Raw genomic sequence first — 24014 nt, forward strand, 5'->3', positions numbered from 1 at the left:
CCCCTTACTGCTGATTGGCTACAATGTGTTTTGGTAGTCGGCGCAACTCCCTTTTCAAAAGTCCGCCACAAGCCTACCGCATTATCTATACAAAGTTGCCCGATACGTAGATTTTTTTGTCTTAATTTTTGTCTAGGGTTACAAAGTAACATTGCTGTCTACTGGCCTGGCATGGATAAGGGGCGATTCACATTTCGCATTTCTTTTGCACGCTCAAGTTTGTTATTTCAAATATAGGCGCGCGGTATGCACGCTCATAATGGAAGCGGCGCGCTTGTTTTTTCCAGGCGGGTCTGCACCGTTTCAAGTTAAAAACATTTCAACTTTCTAGAATGCCGCAAGCGCACCGCAGGTCATGTGACAAAAACCAACAGACGGTTGCATTTTCCGCACGTATTTAGACGCGAAATGTGAACCGCCTCTAATACACCGTTTTTAGTTGTTTTCAAAGATTTTACCGTCCTGTCATCCGATTATACTGTACTACATTGTTTACTTTAGAAGAATGATGCAATATTAAAATGCAGTAACCTTTATTTTAAGTTTAAAGGCACTCAAGGCTGTGTTTTATTTTAAATGTAGTCATTTAATCCATTTCTGCTTAATTATAATGCATAATTTTTCTTTTTAGATTGTAAAAATTATGATTCTAGCTAGATTCAAGAGCTTTAGTGTTTTAATAAAAACTGTACCAGTAAACTGTACCAGTATTGTGCAATAGGTTTCATGCTTTTTCTCTTCTTTAATGCTTACCATCCTTTGGCAACGAAGTCTAGGAGAGTAAGTGTCATCTTGGTACACACTTTCTGCCATCTGCTTACACACAAACATTTGCTTTTATGCCTAAAAAAGTCATTTTCCAATGATATTGATTGGTTCTAATGCTAAAGTTTCAAATGCAGTTTAAATAAGACTGCCGCTGTCGGCTGTTCTTCAACCAAGAGTGCCGTGGCATTAAATATAAGCCAGGAGTTTCAGGGAACACTGTCGGGGTTCAACCCATTCTGGCTTCCATTCAGCTAAAAAACAACATTATTACTAAAATGGGAGCATTGTCATTACTGGCTCAGAGCCGTGTGCTCCAAAGCAGTGCATTTCAAAATGAGCTCAGCTCTCTGGGGACACTTGAACCCCACTGTTCCCATTTCCTCACTGGAGTGACTTTCCATTTCTTCTGCCTGGTGATGATGTCTGCATTTTCTTGCTATTGCTTTTACCTGCGGAGTATAGACATTTTTGTTTTCGTTTACATAGGACTCGCAGGTTAGGCAGAGCGCCACCTACAGTCTTCACCAGCCCCAGGGAAACAAAGAACACGGGACAGAACGCAGCGGGAATCTTTACAAAAAGAGTGATGGGTAATTGTGGTATTAATTTGACACATGGTTTTATTCAAAGTGACGGACAGTGCATTTTAAGAATACATTTTATCTGTATGTGTGTGATAACAAAATGCTCTACCAGTTGAGCTACAGAAAACTAAATATGTAGAGTAACAGAACGTGCATTTAAATAGCTTATTTATTTAGTTCATGTTTAATAAAGCAAACAGTACTATGTAATTTATCATGTATTGACTATTTGACTCGAGTCTGCTATGGGTGAATTGATTCGCTGATGGATGATGATGTCATTTCCTGTTCGGTCCCCAGGCTACGGAAAGTTTGGCAGAAGAGAAAATGCACAGTGAAGAATGGTTATTTGACAATCTCACATGGGACGGTATGTAAACTGCTGACCTCACTTTCAAATAACTATTATGTTTGTAGTCTGTATACCATATTAATTGAGCAACAACATGTTTATATAATTATAGCTCTACAAATGTTTTTGTTATATCGCTGGACAATTTAGGTCATTGTAATTACAAAGACTGAGAGGTGATTAAAATCAAATAAATGAAATGGAAACCATTTACAGCATTAAAAGCATGCTTTTTCTAGTACATTTAGCATAGGTGAAGTCTCACGTTTGTGTTTGGGGGGACACCTACCAGCAAACAAGGGCACTGCAATACTTTGAGATTAGCGAGAGAGTGCAGCTTCATGGTTTTTAAAGCCGCTCTATGCATTTACGGCGTTTTTGTCAAACAGCGACCCCTAGAGTCGCTGGAGAATACTTGCAACTGTCGTAATTTCCCACTCTAGTACTTCGAAGATAATGACCAGGTAATGTTTCACAATTTCATACAAATATTAGGCTACTGCATAGTCTACTAAACTACAGATGATGGTAATAGGATAATAAGAAGTTTATTCAAAGTGTAGAGTGCATATAATAATAAAGTACCGCGTTTGCTAGCTTATAAAGTTTTTACATGATTGCAGCTAAATCACAAGTAAACGTTACAAAATGCCATGACAAAGTTAATTGTGTACGTTGCATTATTTCATAACGTTGTTCATTATAATGCCACTATACATGATTATTGCTATTTATCATAATAGTTTCAAATTGTGCATGTTTACACTATTTACAACCTCTAGGCTTATTTATGTCCTGATAATTATGTGAGATATTGACAACTGTTGTCATGATAATCGCATGACATACTACAAGCAAGCGCAACAACATATAACATAGACCGCTAACAAGTTAACAAATAAGAGATCTCAAATTCGCACGTGCAGTTGTTGTTATAGGCTTGATCGACCTCATGCAGCGCTGCAAGAACCTACAGCCGGATGACGTTAAAGTGCCGTCTCGGATCATTCTCGCGGTACTTTGACGTAATTCGGCGTTCGGTTCTTGAAGCGCCACACAAAGTTGAACAAGCCTAACGTGTGTGACGTCGTTGCCGTAAAGCAAGTCGTGATTTACCCGAGATTTGTCAGGGGCGGTTCTCTCAAGCTTGCATTGGTGGTTTTGTTAGCGGCGTCCTCCCCGAGCTTCAACAGGAGGATGATTCGCCCTACTATGACTTTGTTTACCACTGAAATAACTTTGAAGCTGTTATATTAAGGTAAAATAACTGCATAGTGTCTTTAAAAGGCTAAAATAGTTTTAAAGCATAAGTTAATCAGTCTACTCATTAAATTATTGAAATAAGACAAATAAAATATGATTTTTAATATATCTATTTCATTGGTAGATCAGACAAAATTATAATTGGCTCTGGTCTGTGGGGGCAGTGCCCCCCTTTCCCCACCCTAACTTCACCTATGACATTTAGATCTTTAGGGCTAGATTTACTAAACAGGGCAAATTAATATACGAGCACAATTCCAAAAAATTGATGGGAGTGGTAATATCTGCGGGTTATTTACTAAAAAGGTGCGAATTAAATAACACAGGCGCAATGGCTGATTTCCATAATGACCAACGCAGTCTACTAAGAGCAGCACAAATTAGTTCAGGGTCGCAAATAAGCAGAGCTGATGAGGTGCAGGTGACCTGCTTATGCCTGATGTGCTTCAGTTCAGCACCACGGACATCGCAGCAGAAAATTTGGGGTGTGAAATCCCAGCTAACGAAGCCACTAAAAATAACCGGAGGACAAAAAATGAAGGTTTAAAAGAAGTACACCTGACTTCATCTAGTGACTCATCTTTTAACTGCTCCGGCAAATATAAAAATAACATGGCCTGGCAAACAACATTTTTGAATAATATGTTCCTCTGGCATTCCAAATAAACTGATACATGTTAAAAAAATCCTCTAATTAGTTCCACGCGCTCTCTGATCTCTGCGATGCCTCTGCCATTAGCAACAATTTCAGCCATTTCAAGCGCGAAATGATTTAAAACGTGCTTTTTTCCACGTTAAATAATGCGGCAAATACCAGTAATATCACACGCGTAAACATTAGTAAATCGCGTGAATCATTTAAATACTCTCCTCCCATAAATTTAGCGTCCAAAAAGGAAACTCCTAGAAATGCATATGCAATAAGGTAATTTGCAAAAATAACTAGACCACATCTTTTCAGCGCTAATTATCCACTGCGCGTCTTTAGTAAATCCCGACAGTCATTATTTAACGCCAAATGATGGTTTGCACTTGCTCAAGCTGTTAGTAAATCTGGCCCTTAATCTTGATGTTGATATACAAACAACCCGAACACAAAAAAAACACACATTAACACCGGGTACAAGTCTTGTTTCCAAGCCAACGAGCCTCTTTTCTCATTAGTGCTGTTTCAATGGCTGAATGCTTCTGAATATTCCCAATACGAGCCTCTCAGAACATCAGCCATTCTTTGGTCTTTTATGGAGACATTTGCTTTGGCCACAGTGCTCTTTAGATCAAAATAACTGGCAGGAGGGATACGACAGATGCTTTTGTGCACCTTCATGAACAGCACATCAATCTTTAGTCTAATTCTAAAACTTAACTTAAAATATAAGACTTATTTTTAGTATGGTTTTTTGGTAACTGATATGTTGTCTCTTTTCCTCTGTTTCTCTGTGACTCAGGCTAACAGACCTCCTGCCAAACTCAATCTTCTTACCTGTCAGGTGAAGCACAACCCAGAGGAGAAGAAGAGTTTTGACCTCATCTCTCGTACGGTTACAGCCATCGCTGTTACTTCACACACACATCTGTAAATCTGATGCATGAGCTCTGTAAAACCTCTTTATAAGGCACATTTTATGAAAAATCCATATTTACAAGGTTTAGACATAAATGTTTGTTGGCAATACAACAACCGTACAATGAAAAAAATCCACCCACTCCTTCTTTTTTAATCCCCATTAAATCAAAGCAGTCTCATTAGACATGCTGTTGTTATTATCCTGTTGTGACATCACACTGATAATGCCCCGTCCACAGTCACTGATTGACTGGTTAATATTACCAAAAGCTTTTCTAAATGTGTTTGTTAGCACACTGTAGCGCTAATGCTGCTAAAGATACTATTGTTTTAAACTGTATTCACAGGAATCAAATCTATTTTTAATTAAAAGAGCTCACTATCTGTTGGTGATGGCAGTAGCTCATTTGCATTTAAAGTGCTATAATTGGGTCCCCAGTGCTTCTATCAACCTAGAAAATGTGAAAAAGATCAAGCCAGTAACTTAGTTTTGGTAAACCATTCTATGCAAGCATGTCAAAAAAAAAGGGTCATTGAAATTTGGCTCCCCCTGTGATGTCAGAAGGGGATATTTACCGCTCCTTAATCTGCACTATCCAACCACGGCACTGCCATTTAGTGCAGAAATCAGCTCATTTGCATGTTAAAGGACATCCAAAACGGCACGGCACGTCTTTGCTCACACCTACAAAGTGTCAATTTTAACATGTTATAATACATTTATATGGTATTTGTCTTAAAACATCACATACGTACTCTTTAAAAAGTCTTGTGAAATGTCCCCTTTAAAGTCAGGGAAAAGAAGAAATTGACTCTCTCTCTAACACATTTGTATTTTTCCAACAAATAGCATTAGGATTTATTTCAATAAGTTAGACATTAGGCTCATTTTAATAACTTTTAAATTTAATTGATTCAAAAATTTTGTTTGCCTTGCTTTTCTTATTGGTCGGAATGTCTAGTCCGAAGGATCATGGGTAGTGTAGTTCTTTACCAAGAATTGATCTGTCAAACATAATATATTTAAATTATGTTGAACTAATGCCGAATGCTGAACAGAACAGAAACAGAAGCAAATGCCATTAACAACCATGTATATGCATACAGTGAGTCTGTCTTTAACTCTTTCCTCGCCATTGATGAGTTAACTTGTCAATTAAGAGAAAACGCTTCCCTGCCAATGACGAGTATTTCCAGCAATCCGTAATACTGCTATTATCCACCAGACAGTGCTCTTCCGCAACTTAAAAAAAAACAAAAGTACCCCTTAGGCAAACAGCTTTATGTCCGTGTATGTTTTGAGGATTGCCATGAATCTGATCTCTATCAAAAGTCCTTCACAATAATGCAATAAATCTCAGCTTTTTGCTTGAAATTTTGTGTTTTTGAAGAAACCTACCCATATTTAAGAGGTGATAAAAAGAGAAGTAATGAAGGTAGGATGAAACTGTTCTTTCATTTGATGTATTGTATGTTTATAATTTTAAGAACATTTTCTGGAAGGCATTGAACTTTTGTGAAAATCATGAAAAATGCTGGTACTGGCTGGCAACTTTAAAAAAAATGCGGGCGGGGAAAGAGTTAAACATTTATAAGTTAAATAATAATTTCCCCTATAAGGAAAACAGTGGGATTTTTATACCCGGAAGCACTTTTTTGCAAAGGGCAACATCATAGTTTTCAGATGGTCAGATTCTGTACCACTGTTTACAAATCCTTGGCCTGGTGTTGGTTCACAGACTTGCCTAAATCAGCTAAGCTGGTTTAGGCGGTTTTGTTGATGCTGTCTTCTGAGCTGTTGCGTGTTTATTAGAAATACCAATTTAACCTAGTGTTTAGTGTTATCTGTGAGGAAACACTAGTACGGGCTGGGGAATTTCTCCCATGTTTCAGTATTTCCTCATCTGGGCACAGGAAACTGACGCCAGAGAGAAAAACAAGTTCACGTGTTATGTCATGAGTGGGAGTTTTGGAGGTTATCTTCAGCCTGTCCTGTCTTTTATTTCCTCAGTTTATCCTCATTCCCAGTGGTTCTTTACAGTTTTACTCTTATGAGAAAGTTTGCCCTTCAGCAAGTACAACTTATTGCTTACTGGAATTATCTCTGCTTTATAAAACCCATTTAGAACAACAGGATCCTCTGTATAGCTATAGTACTGTTAGGGAGTATCTTAACAGGCTTTTATTTAAATTGTTGGCTTTATGCTAACAAAGAGGTACGAAAAAAAATAGTATTACCGTTTTTGTTTGGACGTGGCAACATTGTATATTTAAAGTCTTGCATCAAAGTTAGATTTTTACTGATTGATGTCAATCCTAAAATAAGATGAATCAGTATTAAATATATCAAGGTTATATTTTCACAAAATGCTCTTTACATTATGTAGGATGATTTTATAGAAAACAGTAAATCACAAAACATTTGACAATAGGTATAATCAGTTTTTTCCTTCATTCAACTCTCTTATTTATTATTTATTAGATGACAGAACATATCATTTCCAGGCAGAAGATGAGCCGGAGTGTCAAATGTGAGTTCATATTTGATCTTTTTAATGGGAAACTGTCACAAAAGCTTCACTATTACTCTCTTAAACTTGTTTTATTTGCCATTACTGCTCTATATTTCCTCTCATAATCCCTGGGTTTCCTCTCAGATGGATCTCAGTGTTGCAAAACAGCAAAGAGGAGGCACTCAATAACGCTTTTAAAGGCGACCAGCACATCGGCGAGAACAACATCGTCCAGGAGCTCACCAAGGCCATCCTGGGTGAGGTCAAGCGGATGGCCGGCAACGACGTCTGCTGTGACTGCGGAGCTCCCGGTAAATGACCTGGAAATTGACAGGAAGGGTTGTTTGGAATTGGCTCAGAGGAAGAACAAAGCGGAAGCTGGTTGTAAAGGAAGTTGGCTAGGGTTGAATTTGAATGAATAGTAATAAAAGTAATAAAATCATGAGTGGGGGTTGGCCAGGATTTCGTGTGCGTCTTCCGGGAGTCGTATTTGTTGACCGCATACGTCATCGAGGTTCTGTTTAAAACGTATATAATTGTAGTTTCATTTGTACCTTGAAATGTAATGGTTGCTTTTCTGAAATAGAACCTGAAATAATAAACCTCGATGACGTATGCGGTCAACAAATATGACTTCCGGAAGACGCAATCAAAATCCTGGCCAGGACGCTTCCTTGAAAAATGGCACATGTGGTCATCCTAATTATGGTTTAAAAACACAAAAGTATTTGTCTATTTACTAAGTTCGGTTGAGTTTAGTTTCTTTTACAACTTTTTTGTAAAATGACTTAGGAGTCGTTCCTAATTCTGTATGTCCTAGTAACACTATAAACAAATGAGTAACTGTCATATCAGTAAATGATGAATGACAGATGATGGAAACTCCACTGCTTCGTTCTTATTGATAGTTGCTCATCATTTGCATAAAGTTAAACTGTTCTGAACATTGTCGCATAGCTCAACATGCCCACTTTCAGTCACCAATGGTTACTGTCGCTCGTGTTGCTGGAAGTCGCCAAGCTTCCATTGATATGAATGAGATTGCGTCGCTCCACAATTGCTAATCACTGCACATACAGTAATGCCTCGTACACATTCAAGCGACTTTGTTGCTGTGTTACTTTTTCGCTGTGTTATCTCTTTCAAAAAAATTGTATGGAGGTGTTTCTAAATCTGGTTTCATAAATAAATGAGTACCATCCACTCTAGTTACTGATTAGGAACGTGAACACTGCTTCGTTTTCATTGGTTTTCAGATGGCTCAAACATCTTGAAAAGTGAAACTGCTGACTCTTTGATCGCCCCCTGGTGGGTGGCTGCAGTACACCCATAAACCCGGTCCTCTCCATGCAAACGGGACCCGGCTCTAAATGATAAAAAAATTATTTACACTTCCAATAAAATTTTCCGAAAGATGGTTTTGGTCCTTTAAGGTAGTTGTTATGACGCTAATATATGTTCAATTGTTCATTTTTGTGCCAAGTTTCATTTTAGCTAGTAATTTTATGCTATAGAAATGGGGTGTGTCGTTAAGATTGCCATGGTTGAATTGGGCGGGAGAGTGTTTGGGCGGAAGTTTGATACCGTTCTGTGCGTGGGCCTGGCTCCAAATTGACATTTTTACATAACATGGCAGCGCCCATGGACATTTTTGGCTTCAATTCATTACAATGGAAGGAAGCGACATTGCGTCTTCCATCTTTTTTACAGTCTATGGTGCGCACTCGTATACATTACAAGCGACTTTGTCGCTGTGTGTCACTCGTCTCATTCAATAAGGTTGTTAGGAGGCGTTACTAATTTTGGTTGTCCTAATAACGACTATAAACAAATGAGTAACCGTCCTTTCAGTAAATGACAAGAGACGGTGTGAACTCCACTTGCATAAGGTTGAACTTTACTTATAAGGTTTCAACTTTGTTGCATAGCTGAACACGCCCACTTCCTGACTCCAACGGTTGCTTTTGCTAGTGTCGCAGAAAATTGCCAAGCTTCCTTTGAAATGAATGAGATCGCGTCGCTCAGCCATTGCTGGTTGCTGGCGGTGTGCACGCACAGTAATGCCCGTACCTATTACAAGCGACTTTGTCGCTGTGTGTCACTCATCTCCTTCAATTAGGTCGTTTAGAGACGTTTCTAAATCTGGTTGTCATAAACAAATGAGTACCGTCCACTCCAGTAACTGACAAGAGACGGATGATGTGAACTCTACTGCTTCGCTCTCATTGGTAGTTAAACTTTTCTCAACTTTGTAGCTTCACTGGACATGCCCCATTCGTTTGCCAACGGTGCCTCTCGCTCGTGTCGCCAGAAGTCAGCAAACTTCCACTAAAATGAATGAGAGTCGCTCTGCTACTGCTAGTCGCTTATGGTCTCATTGGGGCATAACAGTATACTTCCCTGTCATCATGTAAATGGTGTCAACAATCTGTCTTGTCATTGGCTACTTTCTTCTAGATGTTACTGAAATGTTACTGGTATTGTTTTGAGTGAAAACCTTTCTTCTGCAAGCATGTGACGTGAGCATCTTTTATTCCTCCTCAGGTCCAACGTGGCTGTCCACCAACCTGGGCATCCTGACGTGCATCGAGTGTTCTGGGATCCACCGTGAGTTGGGCGTGCACTACTCCAGAATCCAGTCTTTAACGCTAGATGTCCTCAGCACCTCTGAACTCTTGGTTAGTGCTTGATGTTCAATTTAAGAAGCTTATCTCTTCAGATTTTAATATTGGGTTTATTTGCAGTTTGCACTTGATTTGATTCAATCTGCATGAATTTTTTTGAATTTTATATGGTTTCGTTATAAAAATCAGACTCTTTGGGAGTCATTACACACGCATGATTGCAACTTAAATGTTTGAGCCATTTAGGATCATTACGGCAATTACACAAAACTTGCTTGCCAAGACACATTGTTACGCTGATTGGAATATAATTAAGTAACAAAACGGATGAAATTGACTGAATAAATGCACCACGTTTGGCAGTTTGGGGATGTTGAATGCAACTAGTTTTTGCTGTACGGTTGATTTCATGCATGTGTTTGTGTGTACGTGGTGTGCTGTGGTGTTCAGCTGGCCAAGAACGTGGGGAACGCTGGGTTTAATGAGATCATGGAGGCTTGTTTGACGGCGGAAGATGTGATCAAACCAAATCCGTCCAGTGACATGTAAGCCAGAGTTGTTTTTTGGGAATTTGTCTTGTAACTCAATGTGTCGCCTTTGCATTGTTTTTTATTTTTAACGTATCCCCTCTCATCTTCTGTTTAATGGCACAGGCAGGCGAGGAAAGACTTCATCCTGGCAAAATACACAGAGAAACGGTTCGCTCGAAAGAAGTGTCCCGATGGTCTTTCCAAACTCCACACGTTGTGTGACGCAGTGAAAGCCCGAGATATTTTCTCCCTGATCCAGGTCTACGCTGAGGGGGTGGATCTAATGGAGCCTATTCCTCTGGCCAATGGACATGTAAGCTTATCTCACCTCTGATTGGATGACAGTTATTTAGTTGTTGGCTTTACAAAACTTCTAGCTTAGTTTAGCTGGGTTTTCACAGACATGGTCACATTTATCACCAAACTTTTCCTCAGTAGCGCATACATAAACGCAAGAAGCAACCAAGCTTCAATATAACACTTTGTTATGTTTGTTTGTTTGTTTGTTCATGTCTCTGTTTGCTTTGCTGTGGTAGGAACAAGGCGAGACAGCTCTTCATCTGGCCGTCAGACTGGTGGACAGGACCTCCCTTCATATCGTGGACTTCCTCACCCAAAACAGGCACGACCCAGACAGCCGAAATTACTTTCCGATTTTATTTCCATTCTTTGCTGACCAACTGTCACAGCTCTCCAAATACATCTAAATGAATGCCCTTTTTGTCGTTGTGTGACCAGAGCTATTTAAACATGCTGGTTTCGATGGTTAAAGTGGCTTTTATAGCTGTGGCTGCAGAAGAAAGTTGAAGTTTTATGTTTATAAAACAGGAACATTTTATGTTTCCCTCTGCAGTTTGAACCTGGATAAGCAAACGGTTAAAGGAAGCTCAGCGCTGCATTACTGCTGCTTGACGGACAACAGTGAGTGTCTTAAACTGCTGCTGAGAGGAAAGGCCTCTATAGATATTGGTAAGTAAATCCAACTACACAGTCACTGAAATACGCTTTGGGTTTACCTTTGCGGAAAACACTGGAACCTCTTACTTGTGCGTTCACACCAGGCGCGGAAGAGGCGGCAAAAAACGCGCATAGTTGGAGGCTTGAACATTTTCAGTTTATGCACTTCATTCGCGTGTGAAAGCCGCGCTTAAAATTTTTGTCATTCGAGATCAGTGTTGGGGAAAGTTACTTTTAAAAGTAATGCATTACAATATTAAGTTACTCCGAAAAAAAGTAACTAATTGCATTACTTAGTTACTTTTAATGAAAACGTTACTTTTTAGTTACTTTTGCGTTGCTTTTTCTTGGCTGAGGCTTGATCTCTTTCAGGCCTTGCAGGTGTTTTTTATGATTGAAAAGTTCTGCATTCAGTAATTGCATATTTAATCACAAAAATGTTTCTGACTCAAACTGTTCCCACACAGGCGTTTACGCATAGTGCACAATGTGACTACAGTAAGTTTAATATAGTATATATTTTTTAATCTTAACTTGCATTACTTTTTTGAAAAAGTAACTCAAATATTAATGTGTACATTTATAAAGTAATGCGTTACTTTACTCTTTACTTCAGAACAGTAGTATTACGTAATGCACGTTACTTGTAATGCGTTACCCCCCCCAACACAGTTCGAGACATCACACAGAAATTCGCGTCATGGACGGTGCTTATATAGCTCAAATTGAGAAAACTTACCAGATTGTTCGACCTTCTCACTCTTCCAAACAAGATCCTTTTAATTCATGTAAAAGTACAAAGATTTCTTGTGTAGTAATGATGATTGTCCTCCATTGTTGTTTTGTTTTTCTGCCTCCGCTTGCTTCCTGTAATCACGTCACTGCTAGAGCAAGCTCCTGGTTGGTTAACGTGGTACGAAAATCCACCGAAATTCAGATTTTTCAAATCACGTGGATCACGCAGCAACGCTCAATTTGCATGGAATGCACCATCCACCCCACGCGCTATTAGCACTTACTGTGCCGCAGGATGCCTATTCGCGTCTTTGCATTGACTTAACATGTAAACCACTCGCGCTTGCCGTCTCTTCCGCGTCTGGTGTGAACGCACCATTAAAGGTGCAATGTGGGACTTTTAGCGGCATCTAGCAGTGTGGCTCTGTCCACAACTCATCCCTCCTTTTCGAAGCGCATAGAGAAGCTACGGTAGCCGCCACAGAACAAACATGTCATCGTCTGAGAAATCTTAGTGACGAAACGCGCTATGTAGAACAGTTTGTCTCTTTAGGGTTTTTGTAGAAACATGGCGGCGACTTTTATGTAAGGGGACCCACGTGTATGTAGATAAAAACAGCTCATTCTAAGGTAATAAAACAATACAGTTCATTTTGTAAGGTCTTTATACACCACTAATTATATGGTTGTTTATATTATATTGCATTTCTGTAAAGAGATTCTTCAAAAAAGTGCATTGCACTTTTAAACTCTGCCAGAAAATCCATAAATGGTGAAACCAGTCCGAAATTTCCGTTTGTGTTATGTAAAATAAGTCCCTTTGAGATTAGTTGCCAATAATCTTTTCCCATGTGTTTTTTAATGAAACAGGAGATTCGGTCCTTTTTCTTTTTGTATTACCTTAAGTGGCATTACTTAAATATTTTGCATTTACATTTTTATGTATCACAACAAACTATATATCACCGGAAAGCTACAAAATGTAGCTTCATATTTCAAGGTCATCTGATGATATAAATAATGTAGTGACAGTTTGTAACATGACTCCACCCACATAGAAATGCATATTAATTATTATTTATTCATAACACTATATCCTATTATAAATCTTCAAAAATGTTGACAAACTATTTATCATTGGTAAGCTCTAACTGTGGGTTCACACCAGACGTGTTTGAGGCGTCAAATTCGAGTCTACCGCACGTAGTTAGATGCTTGAGCATTTTGAGTTTACTTTCTTCATTCGTGCGTGAAAGCCGTGTGTGAAATTCTAGTCATCAAGGCATTCACGTGGAAATTCGCATCATGAAAGGGCTTCTGCGACTCCATTCGCTTCCTGTAATCACGTCACTAATAGAGCAAGCTCCAGATTGGTTAACGCTGTAAGTTCAGATTTTTCAACTTGCGTGTTTCCAGCGGCAGCGCTCAATTCGCATAATTTTCGCGAACGAGGCGAATCGCATCTACAACCCCGCGCTAAACACCTCATTCGCGTCGCAAGACCTCCAGATGGGTCGTAAACGCATCTTTTTATTGACTTAACATTGAAATCACTTGCGCTAGATGCCTCTACCGCGCCTGGTGTGAACGCAGCATAAGAATGTAATTTTCATATTTCAAAACATTTTTGCATTAATAATAATGCAGTGACAGTAATTTATTAATTTGTGACAAGAGTATGCAGCAAACCGTTGACACCTAGTGGCCGTTGTTGGTAAAACCACAAAAAATGTGACACAAACCAGATTTCATGATTTTAACTTAAAATTTGGATCACAACAACTTAAGACTTATGGCTTTTGTGAAATTTGTACATGTTTAAATTTTTTTTTATAAAATTATTGTTATTGACATTTTTATTTCTTAAAATAAATTTAAACTGCTATAAAAATTTTTTTTTAAAGATTTCACCTCCAGACACTTCTGTGAAAAACCCTAAAGTGTTGTCTTTAAAACAAGACCAAGATTAGGCTTCTTAACAAAAAATGCCAGAGTTATATTAATTTGAAGGTGTACATCACATGCTGACCCCCCCACTTAAAAGGGATTTGCGCCATGTAAGGGGTTACTAATAGACAATTCTATTACAGGTGATATTGGGGGAGGGGCATACTCATTTTAGAAAGCATTTGATTGGTCAAACATCTGTTCATTATGAGTCATCAGTCTTTTTGGTTTGTTTTTTATAAGAGAAATAATGTACACAATTCTGCTAAGAATAATTTTTGTAAATTATTTGGATACGGATGACCACAGTCTAATAGACATGGGCTAAATGCCACAAACGGTAAAAAAAAAATTCTGGAGTCTTTTTTGAATTCCGAGATTTATTGTTTTGTCTAGCGGTGCTCTTCAGGATACTCTCACACCATGTTTTTTTGCGGACTTCTGGGAAAACTCGATGTGGTGGTGATTAGGGAGGGTTTGTGCAAGCCTGTTGTTATGCACAGGAATCTTTCTCATTAACAGTCTGTCCACCAACAATAGGGTCAAAATATAGCTCGGAGCCATATGTGGCTCTTATGTGTGTATGTGGGAGAGTAAACTGTGCCAGGGAATCTCCTCTCTCAGCTCCCTGCCAGCGTCTTTTGTGAGCAAGCTGTCTGGATAGTCTTGGCTTTGTCTTATTCATAAAGTACAATTCACCACAGGAAGCCAGTAGTCCTGAAGGTAGAGAAGAAAATGCTAATCTCCCAGGCTTACTTACTAATTTTAACAGCATCTTAGTGAGTGTGACCCCATAAACTGTCTAAGAAGTGTTTTATCCTGTGTGTTTAGCTAATGAGGCAGGCGAGACCCCGCTTGACATCGCCAGGCGACTCAAACATATACAGTGCGAGGAATTGGTAAGCTACTGTAAACGCAACTGGGCTAGTTTTGGGCTAACTTGGCTTTAGGAATGAAACCTGTTAATTTACTGTAAATGTATCTTTAGCTGAACCAGGCACTTGCGGGGAAGTTCAACGCTCATGTACATGTAGAGTACGAGTGGAGGCTTCAACATGAGGACCTGGATGAAAGTGATGAAGATCTAGATGAGAAGGTAAGAATGAACTCAAAACCTCAAGGAAGTGTCTCGTTTGCGTCAGATTGGTCTTAACCTTTGACCTTTGTCTCAACAGTCAAGCCCTCACAGACGGGATGAAAGACCCATCAGCTGCTACACACCAGGAAGTAATTCTCTTCAGCCCAGCACTTCCAGTCTGGTCAAAGATAAGCAGCGGAGCTTCATACCCAACCTGGTCAACAACGAGACTTATGGAACCATCATCAACACCAACTCACCCGTCACTTTGTCCAGCTCCGCTCCACCTCTACCACCTCGAAATATAGGTATGTCATATTTCACAATTTATTTTAACACACAATCACTGAAATACGCTTTGGGTTTACATTTTGCAGAAAGCACTTCAACCTCTTAAACTCCGCCATGCCTGTGGACCTGGTGGGTCCAATATGACATCATCAACAAATTTATTTTTTTAAATGTATTTAATGAATACATTTTTAAAAATAAATGTGTCGATGATGTCATACGAATTTCATTGTGAAGCCAGTCCGCATTTTGCATTTATGTTACATAAAAGAACAACTTCTTTCCAAGTCTGGAATTATTTTTTCATGTGTTTTCTATTGAAAAAGGACATTTGGTATTTTTTTTTTTTTTAAATATGGCTTGCACCTCTAACACCTCGAAATTTAAGTATTTCATATTTCACTATTTACTTCATCTCATTTAGCAAATGATGAAGAGAAAGCAGGTGATTATGGATTGAAATTTAAAATATACTTGATACAAAACTTCTTATTTTTTTAACGTTAAATAAAAAAAGTTACACAAAAAATACTCACTTTGCGGTGAGTTTGATTCCTCATGCTAAATATAGGCAAAGTGTCAAAAAAGCAACTGGATGTATGATAGAGTAACATGAAAGATTAATACGTAACAATCTTGCTTTATTTCCTATATGGGCAATTTCAGTGCAGGAAGTACAGTGGAAGTCCTTATATGGGCACTTTAACCAGATTAGCGCACACACACACCAACCAAGAGCTGGCACGAAATCAACGTCAGCAAAGAAGTGTGTTGTTGTTTGTAAGGGGAAATTTTTAACTCCTTAAGACCTGATTTTTCCTGTGTTTATTCAGTGTGCCTTATTTTGATTGGTTGATTAGCATTTTTAATGGTTTGAACCACAAAACATGGTATGTCCATTCCAGTGGACGCAGGGTCTGAAAGGGTTAAGCTTGTTCAGCTTCACAGTAAACCCAGCATTATGGAAACAATAGATATAGGATGTTTATGTTGAGTTGCAGCAAAGTTGTGCGCGTGTGTTTGTTTAACGCTGGATTTTGTTGAAATTGGGTGGTCCCAACCAGGTCATGAGACGCAGATGTTAAAGGGACAATATGTAGCTTTTTAAATATTTTTTTTTTAGTCAAAATCAATGTCTTTATTCATAAATATTTCCTCATGGGTGTCAAAGATCCGACTTTTCTTTGTAAGCTTAGAATTTCTTCTCTTTACTTCCATTGAACGGGGAAAGTCCAAGGAGGCTTCCATGTCGTTCCGCCATATTAACAAACTGTAATAGCAAAGAGGGACAAAAAGCACTAGCCTACCGCAACGTGTTTGCCACAACGCATTTTTCGTTCAGAGCCAGTGTCACGTGAACCAGCTGAAACATGTTGTCATAGCTTCTTGGTACGTAACGGCTACCGTAGTTGCAACACTTTTTTGGAAAAGCAGGCGCTAGAGAGCACTATTTGTTTGAATGCAAAATACAATTTCACCCCTAGATGGGAGTAAAACTGCATCAAATGTCTGGGTTTTATTGGCAATCGGCACATAAGTGCATATAATGTAATCAGCATGACCATGTAGTAAATCTAGAGATAGTGGGATAATGTTTTGTGCGCTCTCTCCAGGAACTCGGGATTATTCAAAAAGAATCTGGAAAGCTGATCTGTCTTTTATAAATCTGATCAAACTAAAGACTCTTTGGATATATGCAAGATGTAATACTACTCTATACATACTCAAGATTAACATGATAGATAAGCAGAAACAGCATGTGTTACGTGAGCTTTAAAGGGACATTCCACTTTTTTTTGAAAATATGCTAATTTTCCAGCTCCCCTAGAGTTAAACATTTGATTCTTCGGTTTTGAAATCCATTTCGCTGATCTCTGCAATGTTCTAGGCAGATATGGCTAGGAACTTAAACTGGCGTAATAATCAGTGACTTTGCTGATGTAACATGGCTGCAGCAGGCGTAGTGATATTATGCACTACGCAAAAATAGTTTCCTTGGTTACTTTTAATGGCAGGGGACTATTTCGGGCAGTGCGTAATATCACTACGCCTGTGCAGCCATGTTACATCAGCAAAGTCCTTGATTATTACGTCAGAATGAGAGTATAGCTCCTAGCCATACCCGCCTAGAAAACACAACTTTTAATTTTCCATTGGTTTTAGTACACGATGTAACTACAGAAGAGTCAAGTTTTAAATAGGAAAAATATCCAAACTCTTTGGTTATTTTAAGCGCAATGCTAATGGTCTAATCAGGTTCAGTTGATTGTGCTAAGCTATGCTAAAAGTGGTAGCACCAGACCCGGAGATCAGCTGAATGGATTCCAAAATGGTAAAAATCAAATGTTTAACTCTTGGGGAGCTGAGAAATGAGCATATTTTCAAAAAAAAGTGTAATATCCCTTTAAGTTTCAGGACATAAGAGGCCACATTTTATTATTAGCCTTGAAGTTGTCTGATCCAAAATGGCCGAAATCTCATTTGACCTGTTCCTGAATTCTTAACCGTACCCAGTTACACCACAAAGCTCCATGGCAATGGTCGTGTGAAGATGCTGACCTAAATGTGTGCTCCCAAAAGTCTCTGGACAGGAGCTCAACTCAAATGCTTGGCAGTATGTGCCTTGTGTTTCCAACCAGTTCATATAGCCTCCAACATGTCCTTGGAAGCAAAACTATACATTGGTGAAAGAAAAAAATATTATTTGCATAATGTCACTCTGTCAGTCCCACAATCCCTAGACAGGGAATTAATTAAAAAGCTTGCCAATCTTCACTTGCAATGCATCAGCGGCGACATCCAGTTAACCGTAACTCACTGCAGCATGCACACATCTGGTAAACAAAAGCAGACTTCTCCTGTGAACACTGTGTATTGAATGGAGTCTCTCATAGTCTCTCATTCACTCTCTTACTTTTCCACAGGTCAGCCGTCTGGTCTTCCTGGAATTACTCAGGGCTCACCTGGTTGGAAACCTGGGACTTTGGATCTGACAGGCAGGCAGAGATCTTCCTCTGACCCACCGAACATGCACCCACCAGCGCCCCCATTACGAGTCACATCCAACTCTGGTGAGTTCGTTTTTTTTTTAAGAATGATTGATCGACATAACAGTTGGCTTTATTTTACTATCGTGGATGGTAATTCTGAACATGTCTAATGCCTTAATCTCCCCGCAGTCCTCGCACCAGGTGGTCCTCCCCCTTCTAAGCCCAAAGCTGGCAGTATGATGGAGGCAATGAGTATACAGCCCAAAACCATTCCTGGTCAGAACATCAGCTGGGCTACAAGGTTAGAATACTGCGTAACTCGCAACCACATGCGCATACACACAGCCTCTGTCAACACAACAGTAACCAGTGATAGAGTCAGACCAAAAATCGAACTGCTGTTAGTCACAAGTCCTCGAGTTGAACTTTCTTTGCGGTGAGTCAAAGGTGAGTATATCTCTCTGATTGTAGAGGTGGAAAATGCCTGTAGGGAACTGCGGCTTTCTTCAGGTCATTCATTCTTATTCAAGTCCTGGTTCACACACACAAACACTCACACGCGCACCAGAGACAAGGAGGGCACACGGATTACTAATGGTGTTACCCAGTATGACCCAAGTTCAAATATCCTAGCTTTGTAACTCTATATTGCAGGAATGGAAGGAAACGTTGTACGCTGTATGCACATAAAAATGTGAATTTTTATGTTGTTGGTTGCAGCGCGGAAAAGAGCCCGAACAAAAGCTTGCTGGTGCGCTCGGGATCCATCGAGAGACCAGGTACATGTCAAAAAAATAAACATTTTAACTATCAAGTTGGTGTTTGGCTTATAAAATGTTTTCTGCATTATTGAATAGGGCTGCAACAACTTATCGACTAATCAATAATAATTGATTATGAAAATAGTGTTGAACGAATGTCTTTATTAACTCTTTCCTCGCCATTGACGAGTTATCTCTTAAATTAAGAGAAAACATTTCCCTGCCAATAGCCCTATTCGGACAGGATTAGTTTTACAGGGGGACCTCTGAGAAAATTGTGCTTCTCAGAGGTCCTCTGTGTTTTAATCCTGTCCGAATCGGCAATGTTTCCGTTTTTCTCTGACGACCTCCGTAAAAATTCCAGAGCAATTTACCTAATGTTTTTCGCAGAACTCAGAGGTCCTCTGAGAAATTGAATCCCGTCCGGATGCAAATGTCTGTGTTTGCCTGCAATATCTTTTGAAAACGCGGTTCTTGTCGTGTTTTGGCGAACGTGATCTGCCATAAGGTCTTACTAACGTGCATATATCGTACTTCCTGAATCCCATTCATTCAGATATGGATTTTTTTTACATTTGGCGAAATAAAATAATTAAATCAAGAAGACGAGCTGAATATCAAACACTCTTAAGACTGGCCACCTTAATATCAGTATAAGGTAAACTCAACCTTATTTTGGTCAATTTCGGAATGGTAATGTTAATTAATAAAGATAATAATAAATTGTTATTAATTATTATTTCTTTATTTCTTTGGGTTTATTATAAGCAGACAGTTATATAAAACCAATAGGTTACTTTAGTAGTATTTGTTTAAGTTATTTTGATTTGTTAAAATTAAATTAATAAATTACATTTTCTATAATAATTTTACATTTAAAGCAAAATATCAGACCTTACAAACACGCGTATCCAGAGCACGTGCTCTTCTGCAATTCCAAAATGCATGAAACAGACACTCCCATATCTGGAATAGCATGAGAATTTTAATGCCGTCCGAATCGGTACGTAAAATCACAGACGTCGTGGGGGCCATGTTGAAACTCAAACGTTGTTTGGAAAACGAATCCTGTCCGAATAGTGCTAATGACGAGTTTAATGTAAGGTAATCTGTAATTCCGCTATTATCCACTAGAAGCTGCTCTTACCCAACTAATAAAAAACTGAAAACTGATTTAATTCATTGTTAACCTCATGTATGCTTTGATAATCATTCTGAATCTGATCTCCAACCAAATTTTAAGCTTTTTGCTCTTTTTTGCTCAAAATTTAGCATTTTTGAACAAACGTACCCATATTTAAGAGGTTATAAAAAACAAATGAAGACGGGAAGAAACATGTTTGTTTTTTTATTAAAGCAGAGGGTCTGTTTTTTCATTTGATATGTTAATATAGACAGTTTAAATGGACGCACGTGCGGTGATGCGATACGCGTCTGGTCCGAACTTCACTTCCGGTTTCAGTTTTTTTAATGGTCTGTCTAGTTACCTCGTTGAAAATAACAAATGTTTTGGTTTCCTAGGTAATCCAATTTAAAGTACTTTGTTGTTATTTATTCTTAGCGGAGTTTATCGAAGTTACGTGTTGACCACGAAAGCCGCTTGTATATGTTGTTGTTACTGCTGAAACCATCTATATGAAACTTTTTCCCGCCAGCGTGTTTTTTTTTTAAAGCCAGCGCCAGCATTTTTCGTGATTTTCACCAAAAGTTTAATTCCTTCCAGAAAATGTTCTTCTTTTAACTCTTTCACCGCCAGCGTTTTTTAAAAAAGTTGCCAGCCAGCGCCAGCGTTTTTCATGATTTTCACAAAAGTTTAATGCCTTCCAGAAAATGTTCTTTTTCAAATATATAAACATACAATATACCAAATGAAAGAACAGACCCTCTGCTTTCAAACAAAAAAAAACGTTTCATCCTACCTTCAGTAGTTCTTTTGTAATCAGCTTTTGAATATGGGTAGGTTTCTGCAAAAACACCACATTTTGAGCAAAAAGCAGAGATAATTCCATTTTTGTGACGGACTTTTCATAGAGATCCCATTCAGAGCGATCTTTAAAACAGACACGGACATGCAGCCGCTTGCCATAGGGCAATACTTCCGGGTTTAAAAAGTTGATAATAGCGGTATTGCGGAAAGACGGAAATACTCGTCATTGGCGTGGGAAGCGTTTTCTCTTGATTGACGAGATATCTCGTCAATGGCGGGGAAAGAGTTAATATATAAACATGCAATATATCAAATTAAATCACAGACCCTCTGTTTAAAAAAAAGTTTAATCCTGACTTGATTAGTTTTCTTCTTATCACCTCTCAAATCTGGGTAGGCTTCTTCAAAAACACAAAATTTTGAGCAAAAAGCTGAGATAATTCCATTTTTGTGAAGGACTTTTGATAGAGATCAGATTCAGAGCGATCCTCAAAACATACACGGACATAAAGCTGTTTGCCCTAGGGCGATACTTCCACGTTTTATAAGTATTTTCCGAGTTTTATAAGTATAATAGCGGTATTGCGGAAAGCCGGAAATACTCGTCATTGGCAGGACAGCATTTTTTCTTCATTGACGAGTTAACTAGTCAATGGCAGGAAAAGAGTGAAAGAAGAACATTTTCTGTAAGGTATTAAACTTTTGTGAAAATCATAAAAAATGCTGGCGGGGAAAGAGTTAAATTGATAGCTCACCCAAGAATTGGGTGTTAAAAACCTGTATAAATGTCTGTGCTTTGCTGAACACGAACGAAGACATTTGAAGAGTTTCGTTGCAAAACGAGATAAATCCATTTTTTAACATTTTGTCAAAACATGTTAATTATTATGTTATCATGTTATTATTTTGTTTTATGGTGCTACTTAGCTGTATTTTTTAAGTTATGAAGGTTTAAATCAAAACAAACCAACTGCAGTTGCATTGAAATTAATTGGAATGCACAACCAAAAAACGAGATTTCTGAACAATTAAAAAAATGGTGGTTATCTCGTTTTGCAACGAAACTCTTCATTTGTAATCAAGTAAGAAACAGGTTTAGTTACAGTCATTGCTCAAAATTTATTTCTTTGTGTTCAGAAAATCAGAGAAATTTACACAGGTTTGGTGAGTAAATAATGACATAATTTTCCTTCAGGCACAGCTCATACTGTTGCAGTGGGGCACTATGTGACATCACAGACCAAACTAGTTGATAATGACATTGTTTGAACACTACTTTTATTACTGAATATTGTCAATTCATCAGCCCTATTATTAAGAGGTCATTTCCTGTTTTTCTTTAATTCTGAAAAGCTAAAGAAGTTCCCGGATGTCCGCAAATCACCATTGGCCAGTCTCTGCCCCCCACCCACATGTCCAGGAAAACCTACCTGGTACGTTCACCTTCAAGAAAACCTTTTTTTAATGGATAATGTCCAGTATAGCAAAGGCACCATTTAAACAAAAAGCAAATCTCTTTTCAACATTTGGTACAGTGCTTATTGTGAAAGTGAACTATGAGCAAGGCTGGACTAGCAGGGTATAACATACCAACTGACAATCTTGTGTTTCCAAATCTGATCCATGTGTGTCACGAGCAGAAGCCAAAGCGTGTGAAGGCCGTGTATAACTGTGTAGCTGATAACCCGGATGAGCTGACCTTTTCCGAGGGAGAAATCATTGTGGTAGATGGTGAGGAGGACCAGGAGTGGTGGGTGAGTATCTTCACGGCTGTACACCAAATCTTTACCTTATTAAACTGAATGCATGCAACTCCATGAGATTGGCAAACATGGGGAGCATTTGGTGAACCAAATGATTCCATATTGTGACAAAGAAATGACACAATTCGCCTTTAAAGTAGTAGTGTGTTTTTAGTGGCATCTAGTGGTGAGATAGCAAATTGCAATCAACAGCTCATTCCACAGCTGAGCTCACCCCTAAATTTTGAAACGCACACGGTGGCTGCAACAAGACAAACATGTCGTCGTCTGAGGTGGCGTAGGGACGAAACGCACTCTGTAGAACAGTTTGTCCATTTAGGACTACTGTAGAAACCTGGCGGCGACTTCCATGGAAGGAGACCGGCAGTGTTTTTAATGTAGATAAAAACGGCTCATTCTAAGGTAATAAAAACAATACAGTTCATTATGTAAGGTCTTTATACACCACTGATTATAAAGTTGCCCTTCTGACAAGAGATCCTTTTAAAAGTTACACAATGCCCCTTTAAACATAAATACTGAGAGTGGGGGAACCACAGGAAAAGAGCATTTCTTTTTCATCATATTTGGGTTCATTTGGCTGTCGGCCTGGTTCAGTGTCCTTCTGGCTGAATGCAGACCAGCTGCATCTTGTTTTCCACCAAATCTCCTTGATTTCTACTGGCTGTATTTAGTCTTTGACTCTCACAGGACGCTTTTGAGCAGCCCAGCCAAATCCCCAAAGCTCAGTCTTCCGTCTGCATGACTGCAATGCTATTTACATGTGGATGCGCTTCACTGCATCTCCAACACACTTACAGTTTTGATGTTTCTTTAATTGACAATAGCTGGAGAGCGCACTTAGTCTTTTCCTGTCCTTATAGAAAAAATATGCATGTAACATTTCCCAGACTTGAGCTGCCTTCATTTAAAAAACACTGTGTTCTGACGGATCTTATTTTTATTAAATATGCTCATTTTCCAGCTCCCCTAGAGTTAAACATTTGATGTTTACCGTTTTGCAATCCATTGAGCTGATCTCTGGGTCTGGCACTACCACTTTTAGCATAGCTTAGCATAATCCATTGAATCTGATTAGACCGTTAGCATCGCGCTAAAAATAACCAAAGAGTTTTGATATTTTTCCTATTTAAAACTTGACTCTTCTGTAGTTACACTGTGTACTAAGACCGACGGAAAATTAAAAGTTGCGATTTTCTAAGCAGATATGGCCAGGGGTTAAATTGGGATTTGTTATGTGGGGGGGCTCTGCGGGGAGGGTACTTTAAGGGGTAACATGTTTAATACTGATGACAGCAACGCCACTGGTGTGTTTTAATGACATTCTGGACCTCTGATAGGATTTGATAAGTTTCAACTTTAAA

At 38.8% G+C, this 24014-nt stretch overlaps 1 protein-coding gene across 4 annotated transcripts in view; it reads left to right on the forward strand.

Annotated features, from left to right (window-relative positions):
- Nucleotides 1-24014, forward strand: part of LOC141362525 (arf-GAP with SH3 domain, ANK repeat and PH domain-containing protein 2-like) — a 110812-nt gene that overhangs the window by 81136 nt on the left and 5662 nt on the right. For 2 of the 4 annotated variants that reach the window (XM_073864739.1, XM_073864741.1), the window contains 18 exons: nucleotides 1255-1358; nucleotides 1653-1722; nucleotides 4416-4503; nucleotides 7017-7065; nucleotides 7192-7358; nucleotides 9592-9725; nucleotides 10122-10216; nucleotides 10325-10514; nucleotides 10738-10823; nucleotides 11055-11170; nucleotides 14672-14739; nucleotides 14829-14936; nucleotides 15016-15226; nucleotides 18134-18280; nucleotides 18389-18500; nucleotides 18854-18978; nucleotides 22241-22320; nucleotides 22528-22641. In XM_073864739.1, the coding sequence (XP_073720840.1) occupies nucleotides 1255-1358; nucleotides 1653-1722; nucleotides 4416-4503; nucleotides 7017-7065; nucleotides 7192-7358; nucleotides 9592-9725; nucleotides 10122-10216; nucleotides 10325-10514; nucleotides 10738-10823; nucleotides 11055-11170; nucleotides 14672-14739; nucleotides 14829-14936; nucleotides 15016-15226; nucleotides 18134-18280; nucleotides 18389-18500; nucleotides 18854-18978; nucleotides 22241-22320; nucleotides 22528-22641 (2064 nt within the window). The remainder of the gene's footprint in view (nucleotides 1-1254; nucleotides 1359-1652; nucleotides 1723-4415; nucleotides 4504-7016; nucleotides 7066-7191; nucleotides 7359-9591; nucleotides 9726-10121; nucleotides 10217-10324; nucleotides 10515-10737; nucleotides 10824-11054; nucleotides 11171-14671; nucleotides 14740-14828; nucleotides 14937-15015; nucleotides 15227-18133; nucleotides 18281-18388; nucleotides 18501-18853; nucleotides 18979-22240; nucleotides 22321-22527; nucleotides 22642-24014) is intronic. The other 2 variants (XM_073864740.1, XM_073864742.1) reach the window with 1 other exon arrangement.

This window comes from Misgurnus anguillicaudatus, unplaced genomic scaffold, assembly GCF_027580225.2.
Source record: "Misgurnus anguillicaudatus unplaced genomic scaffold, ASM2758022v2 HiC_scaffold_28, whole genome shotgun sequence".
NCBI lineage: Eukaryota > Metazoa > Chordata > Actinopteri > Cypriniformes > Cobitidae > Misgurnus > Misgurnus anguillicaudatus.